This window comes from Glandiceps talaboti, chromosome 22, assembly GCF_964340395.1.
Source record: "Glandiceps talaboti chromosome 22, keGlaTala1.1, whole genome shotgun sequence".
In the NCBI taxonomy this organism is placed as follows: Eukaryota; Metazoa; Hemichordata; class Enteropneusta; family Spengelidae; genus Glandiceps; species Glandiceps talaboti.
Genome location: NC_135570.1, coordinates 17,417,028 through 17,429,983, shown reverse-complemented (window position 1 = coordinate 17,429,983; position 12,956 = coordinate 17,417,028). Strand labels below are relative to the sequence as shown.

The 12,956-nt window shown below is 33.4% G+C and overlaps 1 protein-coding gene across 1 annotated transcript in view; it reads left to right on the top strand.

Moving 5' to 3' along the window:
• The window catches only part of LOC144452364 (tolloid-like protein 1), a 115,036-nt gene that overhangs the window by 23,733 nt on the left and 78,347 nt on the right, over positions 1-12,956 (top strand). The window contains exons 2-3 of the mRNA XM_078143457.1: positions 1,300-1,524; positions 9,931-10,054. Of these exons, the coding sequence (XP_077999583.1) occupies positions 1,300-1,524; positions 9,931-10,054 (349 nt within the window). The remainder of the gene's footprint in view (positions 1-1,299; positions 1,525-9,930; positions 10,055-12,956) is intronic.

Here is a 12,956-nt window from a genome sequence, read left to right as displayed (position 1 = left end):
ACTAGAACAAAGTTATTATTGTAGTTGGAGTCCCTGGATTCTTGGGAAATGGGAAATTGTCCAGAGCTTCTGATTAACTTACTTACTTACTTTATTTATTCATTTATTTATTTAATTATTTGTATATTTATTTATTTATTTATTTAATTATTTAACTTTGAAAAATGTCAGGCATCTATAGACGTGGACCCCAAACGAAATATACATGGAATAAAAAATAACTACTATACAGTTACTAGCATTGAGATCACAGGATTTCAAAAAAGAGTTTGTTTAGAAAGGGGTTTGTTATTTGTATTTTATGTTGACTGGAAAGGGCTGGGGTTATTATGGTACATGTACAGACAAAGCTCCATAACCCTATCATATCCTATCATATCCATACAGTAGCACACCCCCCCCCCCCCAACCCCCGCCATGATACTACGGAAACGCCGTGGTCTGTTTAAACTACATCCTCATAGGCCAATGGATTATGATGACACAGCCTTTCTGTCTCATATTCAACCCTCCCAAACGTTAATTGACTAATTAAGCATTTGTTCCAAACACAAACTTGGAAATTATTACTGAAAAATGTTGACTATAACTTTGACCACTCTTTGTCAACAGACTAACCCATTTCAAAAGCTTAATTTAATAAATTAGATGAATTGCATTTGAAACCCCTCCCATATGTATAAAGTTAGCAGCTCCCCCTCCAAACAATGGAATATATCGTGATTTGAACATGGCGGCTAGTCGGTATCAAGTATAAGTCCATGTTGGAAACCACGTGTAGTTTAACTCCTCCCATCAATTGTCAATTATGTTAATTACTAGTTTAACGTCATATTGCCACAAATCATGCCACTCCCGACAGTATAGTTTGCACATGACATCATCCTCGGTTTACTATGAAGATCTGACGATAGAAATGGCATTTCCTTTATTAACTATAATCTGTAGTCTATACATACATGTAGTTCCTTTGATTGATACCGTGCATCCAACCTCAAACATCCTTACAACGGATGTCTCTAGATTGATTAAACAGATGTATTAAATGGTAAATTCACTTCTTTATGAGAACTTGTAGATTAGAGCTTATGTAAAACTTGTACAGTTTGTAATAAACTTCAGATGTGATTTAGACACTGAACTCAACGCATCTCGTCTCTTACTTGGGCCACTCGTCCTCTCTCCCTTTCTCTGAGGAACCATTCTCTCAAGTGTACACGCTACAGTCCATAAACTTGTAAAAACTTACAGCTCAAAGATAGTCTGATACATAGTCTAATGTATAGTTGTATTCCACAGCTGGATTCATCGGCGATATAGCGCTATCGGAGGATGAATTGGAACTGGAATATTATGGAGAACAGGAATTACGCAAAGAAGACGAAAAACAAAATCATCAGCAGCATCGTCATCATCACCGGCATGGAGAAAAACATACCAGATCGAGACGAGCCGCCACCGCCAGACTTGACAGAAAATGGCCCGGTGGTGTTATACCTTACGAAATTGCTGGCAACTTTACAGGTAATGTTAGGTTAGGTTATTACTTTGTGCTGAGGAATGTACTCACAGACTGCCAAAGGGGCCGTGCTTCATTTAGGCAAAACAATTTTTTAGCACAACTGAACTGAAGGTTCAGTAGTGCTATAGGCATGGCAAAGTGTCTGTCTGTCTGTCTGTCTGTCTGTGTGTGTGTGTGTGTGTGTGTGTAAACAACTTAACGTCAAAAACTACTGGACCGGTTGCTTTGATATTTGGTGGTCATGTTACTTCTTGTGTCTAGTTGGGAAATTGTTCAAATGAAAATGAGTGCATCAGATATGTAGGTTTTGGGTCAAAAAATTTGATTTTGGGTCAAAAAACTTAAACTCCAAAAGTACTGGGCAGATTGGCATGAAATTTGATGGGAACATTGGATGTGAGTAGATTAAGATTTGTTCATGACATGATGAAAAACCTATAATTCCAAAACTACTCAGCAGATTGGGCTGAAATTTAACAGGGATGCATCTGTGTGTATAGATGAAGAAATATTAGGCATTCAATGATCTCCTCAGTAATATGCAAATTAGGTGTAAAAAGGTGAATTTTGGACAAAGTTTATGTCTCAAAAAGTACTTGGTCAGTGAGACTGAAACTTGGTGAGATGTTTCTAGAAGTGTTATTCTGCAGATTTTCTTCAAAACATTTTGACAAAATTGGCCCTAGCGACCATGACCACGCCCTTAGCAACAGCCAAATGGCAGTATATTTTGGTCAAATAACAACATCATCTGGTAGGCAAATGAGTAAACATTCAAAAAATGTATGCAAATACCCTAGCAACCATGACCACGCCCATAGCATTAGCCAAATGGTCGTGTATTTCACAAAGATAACAACAGGGATTCATAGACAATTGAATAAACATTCTAAAAATGTATGTAAATTTGCCTAGCAACAAGACCACGCCCACAGAAACAGTCCAATAATCAGGTATATTGCAAAGATAACAGGAATTGAAAGACCAATGAATAAACATTCTATAATTGTATGCAAATGTGCCTAGCAACAAGACCACGCCCATAGTAACAGCCAAATGATCATGTGTATTGCAAAAACATTCAAAAATGTATGCAAATATATCTAACAACATGACCACGCCCATAGCAACAGCCAAATGATTGCGTATATCGCAAAGATAGCAACATGGTTGGATAGGCAACTGGATAGTCATTCAGCAAATGAACACCTATTGTTAGCATGGAAAACTGTACAGTTGTGCTACAACGCCATTGGTGGTATTTTAAATATATTTCTTAATGATCTGCCAGATATTTTTGGTGATATTTCAGATTCTCCAATTGAAATGGGTGATGTGAAAGTAAATTGTTGGTTATAATTATATGCTGATGATTTAATTCTGATGTCAAAATCTCCAGATGATTTACAGAATTGTCTAAATAAATTAAACTCATTTAGTAAATACTGGGGTCTTTCTGTAAACACTAAAAAGGTAAAAACAATGATCTTTAATAAGGGTAATCGTCTCATTGCAAATCAGTCATTTTATTTGGAGAATAATGTAATTGAAGCAGTTAGGCAGTATATGCATATGTATGTGTAATTTTTATGCGAAATGGAAAATTTACACAAAATCAAGTAAACCTGAAAAACAAGGCAATGAAAGCAATATTTTATATCAAAAAGTCTGCATTACATGAGGAAATGTTAAATCAAAAACTTGATTTACATCTTTGATAGTTTAATCGTACCAATTCTTTCATATGATTCATTTGGGAAACTGAAATTAAAAATGTTAGTAACTGTCTGGAAAGATTATGTATGTCTTATTACAGGTTAATTTTAGAGAGTAAAACATTTGAAGGAATTAGAGCTGAGTTAGATTTGACTGTCATTTAAAAGATTAGTCTTCACATGTCTGTATTTAAATATTGGAGTAGATCAAATAGTTTGCCAAGTAAAAGGCACTGAAAGTAAATACTAAATATAAATTCACCCAGGGCAAGTTTTGTTCATCAGAATTTAGGAAGTTACAATCATAGTAAACTATTCAAATCATTTGAAGTTAAATCATATCATTAGTTAAACAAAAAATACAGCACAAATTATCTAATTAATATTTGATCGCTTGGAGAACAAATTTATTCAACGATACAAGGAAAGATGGAAGTGGTAACAAATTGCATACTTATAGAATTTCAAGAATAAATTTAAGTTTGAAGACTACTTACAAAATAATGTATTAGATTTTACCCTATGTAGAAATTTGTCAAAATTTAGATTAAGTGATTATAATTTGGGTATAGAAATAGGAAGAAAAGATACACCAAGATTACCTTTAAATGAAAGAATCTGTCATAGATGCAATAATAATGAGATAGATGATGAGTTTCACTTATTATTTTCATGTAAGGTGCACAAATCTGAAAGAATTATATTGTTCCAGAATTGTAAGTTTAATATTTCTACTTTTTTTCACTATATCACAAAAAATCTTAACCAGATTTAAACTGAATACCTCCTGTAAGGGCAAAACCATAGATTTTTGGGCCTACACACATTCTTGGAATGCAAACCTTTAAGATATAGCTATCATACATGATGTATTGAAAAGTTAATGAATCGAAACTGTATGAAGTTTGAAGCTTACATAGTTAACATATTGCCCATTATAAAAAAAAAATCATTAATTATGCAAATTAACCATTTAGCTTATAAGTTACATTATAAAGCTTTAACGGATGCATGCATGTCTTTAGCATTTACTAAATTTTCTGAAATGTAAAGTCAGACAATGCATTCTAAAGATATTGCCCAATTATCAAGATGATTACTTATGGAAATTACACATCGCAATTAAAAACTACATCAAAATGTCTGATTTTTTATGGTTGATGACCATATCAAGTTAAATGAAATATGAAGTTTGCATTCTTAAGATATAGCCTATTTACCGAAAATCATTAATTATGCAAATTACCCATTAAAATTAAAAAGTATACCAACAGGCTTTAACCCTTTCACCACCACTGGCCTCATGGGGTTGTTTGTTCTCCACCAGCCCCTCACTAACATAAGGTGAGAGTGAGTGTTATGTTATCAAACTGATATAAAAATACTCAGAGTTGCATATTTTTGAAAAAAATAAGGTATCATTTGAATGGAAAATAAATTTTCTACATCATACTTGTAAATACATAAACTGAAATGTCACATACACAACCGAAATATGGATTAAAGTAATACAATATTAATAAAACAAACATGGGTTGTTTATTTATTGACATATCACAAATAAACTAAATATTTATATTACAAACAAAATTCAAAATACCAACATTTATGTTCCTACAAAACTCTGTATACTGACTAAATGGTCAAAATTGGGGGAAATTTGGCAGAAAATGTTATTTTCAGTTGTATTAAATTTGAATGAAAATGATTAATTAATGTAACGGCTCACTAATCCGTTGATTATGATGCAATAGTAATTCCCACACCATGGTTAACCAGAACTTGAAATTAATTTTCTTGCCCACCTGCCCAAGCAGGTAACTTTGAAAATTACATGCCCAACTACAATTTCTACCTGCCCAATTTTTTTGTACATTTGGCTGTTATATATAGTATGTCACTGTGGCATAGTGGTCATTCACTTCATATGGAGTTTTCCATTAAGTAAGCATGGTAACCAACCAAACCTATGATAACCAAATTGAGTGCAATCAAAAAGTAGAGAGATACAGATTGTTAATTTCATGAATATCAGCTTGTTTTTTATCGCTTTTCTTCATGTTTTGAAAACAATTTTTCAACCATGTGCCCAAACATTATATGTCTCTAGAGGTGCAATAGATGATTAGTATTATAATAAAAATGACATTTTTTACATTCACAGTGACACTGTAACTTTACTATTAAGTATTTCATGATATAATCAGGAGTGTTTACATTCATACTAAAAAAATGGCATCTTTTCAAGTTATCCAATTTGAATTTTAGTATGTAACACTTGGGTGATTGTCATCAGTGTGCAGGACTTTGGTAGAGGAATTATTTTTACATGTCACTGATTGAAAAGTATTCCTTTGGGATTTACTGTAGAAAGTGATACTGTAAACGTCGGTAACATGCCATGCATGTGTACAAAATTGTGACTTGACATTTAATGTACATCCCCAGACAACTTCTAATGCAAAACAAACAATTACATAGGTGCTGTACACAGTGGGGATGTAGAAATAGGCAAGTTGAAATGTTGATTATCAGTTAGAAAATAAACAATGAAAGCCATTAAAAATTTCAAGTCCATGAGTAATGTTTTACTGCATGTAATAGAACAGCACTGCTTATCAGCATGATCAGCGTTCAATGTGATTGGGCAAAGGTTCAGGTGTTTATACTTTATAGTGTCTCTGTGATTGTAAGTCTAGAGTTGAAATATGTCTAGCTCTGTGTCAAAAACGTACTCTCCCATGAGTGAAACACCAAGCCTACATCATTTTAGCTATAAGCAGAGAATTAAGACTATCTTGGTTGACCTTGGAGTACAGTATATATTACACTTCTTCTGTAACTTGTAAGTGTTGTTACTGTTGGAAATTGTGGTTATCTTTATTTCTATATATATGTTTTTTCTTTCACTGTACTTATTCTCCATATCTGATATTTTCTAAGTATATGTATTGCATAACAGAAACAGTTGTCACTTAAATTATTTTTGCTAACTGTACACTTGGTAATGAGGCTGAACTCGATTAGTTGCTAAATTCAACTATTTCCAGTCTTTTTCTCTTTTCAACTTTGTATATTGAGTATATTGTTATAATTTATTCATATGATTTAATAATATGATTTCTGAGAATAAATTATTATTATTATTATTATTATTATTATTATTATTATTATTATCAATAGCAAGACGTTGCAAAGTGTCGACACCAACAAACTTACATTCGAACATTCCAACATTGAAAGTATTGAAATGATCTGCTATCACCGTTCCTTTTGAGTCATTTTATAGGATTTTTGTAACATTCATGCAAGAAATCTGTGTTTATGACATAATTAAAGCTAGTAACAAACATTGCATGGCATTATGACTATATCGAAATCACAAACCTCCTCTTCTGGCAACCTAATCAGAAGAAGAGGCCACCCAGCAACAACCTACATCTAGCAACTGGAAGCAGACACTGGCATCACGGGAAAGGAGCTCCCAAACATGATGCAGAACAGAGAGGTGTGGAGGATGCCCTGACCAGATGATGAGGACTATGTTGTGTGTAGCTGTGAGAATTTCATGTACTGCACATGCACAAAATAACAAAGAACATCTTCCAAGGTCATGAATGATGCTACGACTGATTTAAAGTTATAAACTGGTCAAGACAGTTGTATTTTGATAAATGCAATCTGCCTTTTAGCAATTTTGAGCATAATTTCGAAAATGATAGAAAGGCCGGCGTTAATTTCGAGCCCTGGTTAACGTACATGTATGTACCAAATTATAGTGAAATTGAAGTATGCATTCCAAAGATATAACATAATTACTAACAAGATATTGCTGATGTCACTGATATGCAAATTGACCTAATTAACATGAACAAATCTTGTTCAAAAACTAATCAGGTCTAGCCATTACCCCTAACATTACATGTACCAAATTTCACTATAATTAAGCCAGTAGTTTTTAAGAAAATGCTTAATTACCTGATTTCATTGATATGCAAATTGACCTAATTAACATGAACAGATCTTGTACAAACACTAATCAGTTCTAGCCATTACCCCTAACATTATATGTACCAAATTTCATTATAATTGAGGCAGCCGTTTTTAAAAAAACAAACACACACACACAAACATAGGCAGACAGACAGACAGACAGACAGACAGACAGACAGACAGACACACACACACACACACACACACAGACATTGCCATTTCAATATTTCCTCTTATGGGAGGTAAAAAGCACTGAAAGTCGTTAACTTGTCTCAAGTTAATTAAGGGCTAATTTGCATAATTAATGAATGTTTGTAAATCAGGTTATACATCCAGAGGGACTTTATCAAATTTGATGAAACTTGCCACAGATATTGATCATACAGAGATATGATAGTTCTTAATGAAATTTAGTGCTGTCAATTAATTGCTTATTTGCATAATTGACAAACTTTGGCAATTAGGGCCTACTCTACTGGTAGGGTATACCAAGAAAGACTGCTAAGTTTGATGAAACTTGCCACAGATATTGATCATACAGAGATATGATAGTTCTTAATGAAATTTAGTGCTGTGAAGTAGGGCCTATACCAAGAATGGCTGTACCAAATTTGATGAAAGTTGATAAACGTATGTTGACCGAGCAAAGATATGATGGTATTGAGTCAATTAATTGGTCCATTGCATATTTAACTAAGTTTTGTTATTATAATGTAATGTAGAATGGCTGCACTTTATAATGAATGGAGTGAGTGTATTGCAGTCACTGTACTGATAGTTTTTGGTGGGAGTGGCTTGCATAATTAATGTTAATTTGCATAATTAATGATTTTATAAATGGGGCTCTACATGCAGAACGGCTGCACCAAATTCAATGAAATTTGCTACATCTACGGATCATACAAAGATATATGGGAGCATTTTCAGAGACACATTGTAGTGTTTATATATTGCCAATTTCTTTTAAATTATATTTACAAGTAATATTGAAGAAAAGTATATATAAACATTAGTTTTGGTGCTCATGTAATTGTTACTGAATAGCAGCCATATTTGTAGTAAAACAATCACTATATTTAATACTGCATAACTGAACAACTTCAATCATAGACTCTATTCATAGACCATCAAAATTAAGCTATTACTTACATATTGCAGACACTTTGTAGCAATTATGTGTGGCTAATTAAGATCGTGCAGAATCAAATAAACATACACAATGCTTAATATTTGGTGCTCATATCAATGGCAGCCATATTTGTAGTGAACAGTCATTATTTATCAATTAACTCAAAAACATTAGTACATGGAGGCTACACTAATTTGATTAAAGTGTCTACCCTTATATTTCTAAACATTGACCTTTGACCGAGAGTATAACTCCTGTCTATCTTCTTTTTATTGGATTCCTGGTAACAGGAACTTTCGCAGCTTCTCTACATTTGGCTTGAAAACCCTCCTTCTACTTGAATAACTTCCGTCATGAAAGAAATGCTCTGTTTGTGAACAAGTGTTGTTGCCACTACCATGACTGTAGATGATTTCAACAGTCCAGACACTTGCTTATTCTTACTAGAGATGGCGCTGTTCCACAAAATATTAGAGGCGGGTGAAAACAATGAAAAAATGTATTTTGATGTCAGAGCTGAAAATTTTGGTTGGTCAGGTAATAAGAAACAGAAAAGATAGGGTCACCCTTATCAATATATACACACATTACTTTTGGTGCACATATAACTTTTCATTGAACTGTTGTCATTTGTAGTTAAAAATCAATATTTACTGCTAAACTCCAAAAAACTATCATACAAAGAGAATGCAATGCCATTTAGTGTCTACCCCATATTATGTGCATATGACCTTGGCCTTCAGAGTCAATTATCAAAATCAAGCTATTTCTTTCATATTGCATACATTCTGATATTTAAGCATGGCCATTTAAAACGATGCATTTAGGTCATCCATTAACACCAAGTAAATTTTTTGTGGAGGGGGTAGTGTTTTTTCTACGAAGACTTGTTCAGTAATGCTATGGGCAAGGGCAAGTATGTGTGTGTGTGTGAACATAGACCAGTTGCCTTGGTATTTGGTATGGACATTACTGAAAGGATTGTCTATTTTGGAGAACTTGTATACTATATGATCACTGTATGTCTGTGGAGGTTACACAAATTATAAATGACAAGGTCATTCAGTTGTCACATAGAGTCAAGACAGAAGCACAGTGTCATTTTACCACTTCATGCCTTAATTGATTTGCAATATATTATTACATGAGGGTTGAATATCAAATATGACTACCCTGGCCATGTAACCAGGCCTGCCTTGTTCAGAAAACATGCAGGTTAAGTGAGAAATTTGTTGGTCACACTCATTGAAATAATTTTTTTTTTAAACTTGCATTTTTAGCACTTGTAATGATGTCATTGTCAATCATCATGGTAAATCATATTCTTGCCATACTTGGATTGCATAATATTGTGTTGAAACAACTAGTATATGTGACCTGAAAGGTTCAATTGATGTTCATTGTAATTTTGAATTGAGTAAGTTTTACTAACACCTGCAATGTTATGGTTAGAAGCTGCACATGTAGTTGTGTTCATTCCCTTTATCAACAGGCCTTTTTGAGCCTTTGCACCCACTTACTGCAAAGTATTAGTAACATGTATTAAAATAGTTGTTTTTCCAATTTAACAGGGTCACAGAGAGCAATGTTCAAGCAGGCAATGAGACACTGGGAAAATTATACATGCATCACTTTTGTTGAACGGGACCCTCGCGTACATCATGACTATATTATTTTCACATATAAGCCATGTGGGTAAGTACTGAAGCAACGCCTTCTTTAATTCAATACCCAGGAGCATTAACCTTTAACCTTTGACCTTCTCAAGAACAAGTTTTTCATTCCTTTAAGTGAGTGAATTTTTAGCATAGTACCATGCTGATAGTTGAACAGTTTAAACAATTATAGATGGGTACCACTGGCAGATGACTCAACTAGTTAATATTACTCCTATACAGGAAGGCATTTCATGAAAGCCACAGATAACCATGGAACATATGCTCACTACAGGAGATAGGAGAAAAACAGCATGGATTCCAAGCTACAGTAGCTTAAACTTGATGAGGTTTTATGAATGTGAAACAATGTCAGGGTTAAGATACACAGATAGCGATTGCTCAACTGATTTTTGACAAAGCATGAAGTTCTTTGGGCGAGATTGGCTTTGAACTTTTTATTAGTGTTTTATTTGCACATGTCAAAGTGCTTGTTTGTCAGTCTGCCCTGCACAGTCAGTGAGGAGAAACAGCTATTCCAATGTTTCTGACCCCCTTACCAAAATATACACAAGAATTGTGATTCCCAACAACTGATTATTTACTGAACAGATTTTTTGAAATTCCCCCAACACTTACGGCTGAAAAGCCATAAAATGTACGTCCTACCCTGTCGCCACGATCTGCTGTACAGAGAGCTACTTCCACATGCTAATGAACCCTTTAAAAAAATAAGTCTCTGTGGCATGATTGCCTGTGTAAATATTGGAATGTGTCAGTTTGTTTAACATGAGTTTTAAAATCCAACACATTGTGTTGTTGGTATCATTGACTGTTGTGGATTGTAAAATCAAGATATGTTACTTCCGTAGATCTGAGCTTTCCCATGAAATTTAAAAGTTGGATGCATTTGGTTTATTTTTTCACTCAGATTAGCTAGTTCAACGTGAGTACCACAAAATATGATGAAACAGAATACATCATCCCTAAAACATGTGATATTTTATTTGTGTAGATTTCAATAATGCAACTTTCCAGTTCATGGAATGCTATGTCAGGTATTTCAGCACCTGTTAGTGGCCACAGAATTTATCATGGAGGAATTCACCATGTAAAGTTAACGTGAAGCTGTAAATTTTCAAATTGAACATGTTTGCCAAAGTTTAGTTAACAGTAAAGACAAATAGTTGATATACATATCTCTTCTCTTGAAGTTTACACTGTGTAAACTGTGTAAACTTCAAGAAGAGATATGGTATGTATATCAACCATTTGACACCAATGTTAATATTCATATTGTAAGTATTGTTCTCTTTGCAAACAGAATTTAGTTCACTTGTAGGATTTTCACTACATTTTATTTTTTTCACCAATACTACCATCAGGGAAAAAAATGACAGAACAGAACAAAAATAGAACAAAGCAAATAGTATACGAATGGAGTTCTCATGACATCACAGCAACTATAATAATAATTTATGTATGACTGGGATCCTGCAAGAGATAAAAAATAAATTTAGAAACTATAACTAAAATAGGAAAGAACCCCTCAAGAGGAAACAGTTCAAAATGTTAGCACTAAATTTTAGGGCAATTACCTTTATCTTTTGAAAGTTTAGCAACAGATCATCAGAACACAAAAACCTGAAAACCTGGCTGCCATCAATAAGTTCACTAAGATGTTTCACTATTCCTCATCACCAAAATGATACATGAGAAATAATTAGTTGTGACCAAGAAGTCACAAATATGAAGACTAGTACTTGACCACAAACTTGAAATTGAAAAGGGCCGTCATCACAAAATACCAGCTAAAAGCAGATTATGTAAAATATGCAACTCAACCCTTGTAGAAGATGAAAAACACTTTATATTACAGTGTCCCCTGTATAATTTACTCAGGCATGACCTCTTTAGTGAAGCTGCTAAACATATTAATAATTACAGAAACTTGACAGAAGAACAACAATTTAAAGAAATAATGAGCAACAAAACTCTAATTATCGCACTTGGAAAATATATCAAACTTAGTAATATAAAAAGGGAGCACCACCTACAAAATACTCATAATATATAATTTGAAATGTCTAAATACCCTTCATTATTATTTTTTCATTAATATTATGTTTCAACTCGTTGAATAGTTATTGTTGTTGTTTTGTTTTGTTTTGTAGTCTTTATTATGATGTGTAATGTTACTTTTGAAAAGCCTATAAGTGCTATTATTATGATTTTTTTTTTCCCAATTTTATTTTATTTGTACCTTTAACAAATCCCCAGGGTTTTGTTACGTGTAATCAATAAATACTTACTTGGATTTAGAAGAAACTGAATAAACAAAGTATTGAAGAAAGAATGGTCACTACTTCTCTAGTATAACCAGAAAGAAAAACAATTGAAAGAGCTCCAAAATGAACAAGGGTCACACTTTGCAATAACTATAGCTGATCACCAAAGTATGAACCCATAATTACAGATTTAACAGTCAAAAATAGAGAAATTTAACTTGTAATCTTCAATATTTACTGACTCCAAAATGACTAGTCGGATATTTGAACCAAGTAGTTTGGGTTCCTATGTGTCTTTTAACAAACTTTTGCTGGCTTCCTTACCGGTATCAAGACAAAGTTTACAAGCACGGTGTCATTTAGAAGAAATAAGAATGGCTTAACAAACATTGACTCAAAAAAGTGAAATTTCTGGTCAAAATAAAAGACATTAAGAATCCAGCTGTCTAATAAAAACAATAAATAAAGGTCACAGTTTTCTGAGTATTGACCTCAGCAAAGCAGACTGACAAGACACTCAGAATCATGGAGCAACAGAACATGTGACGAATACACTAGTTACTATATACAAAATATATAGCAAACTTAAGAAAGGGAACGAAATATCACAGTCTAAAGTCCGTAACAGCTGTACAAAAATAACCATAAAACAGC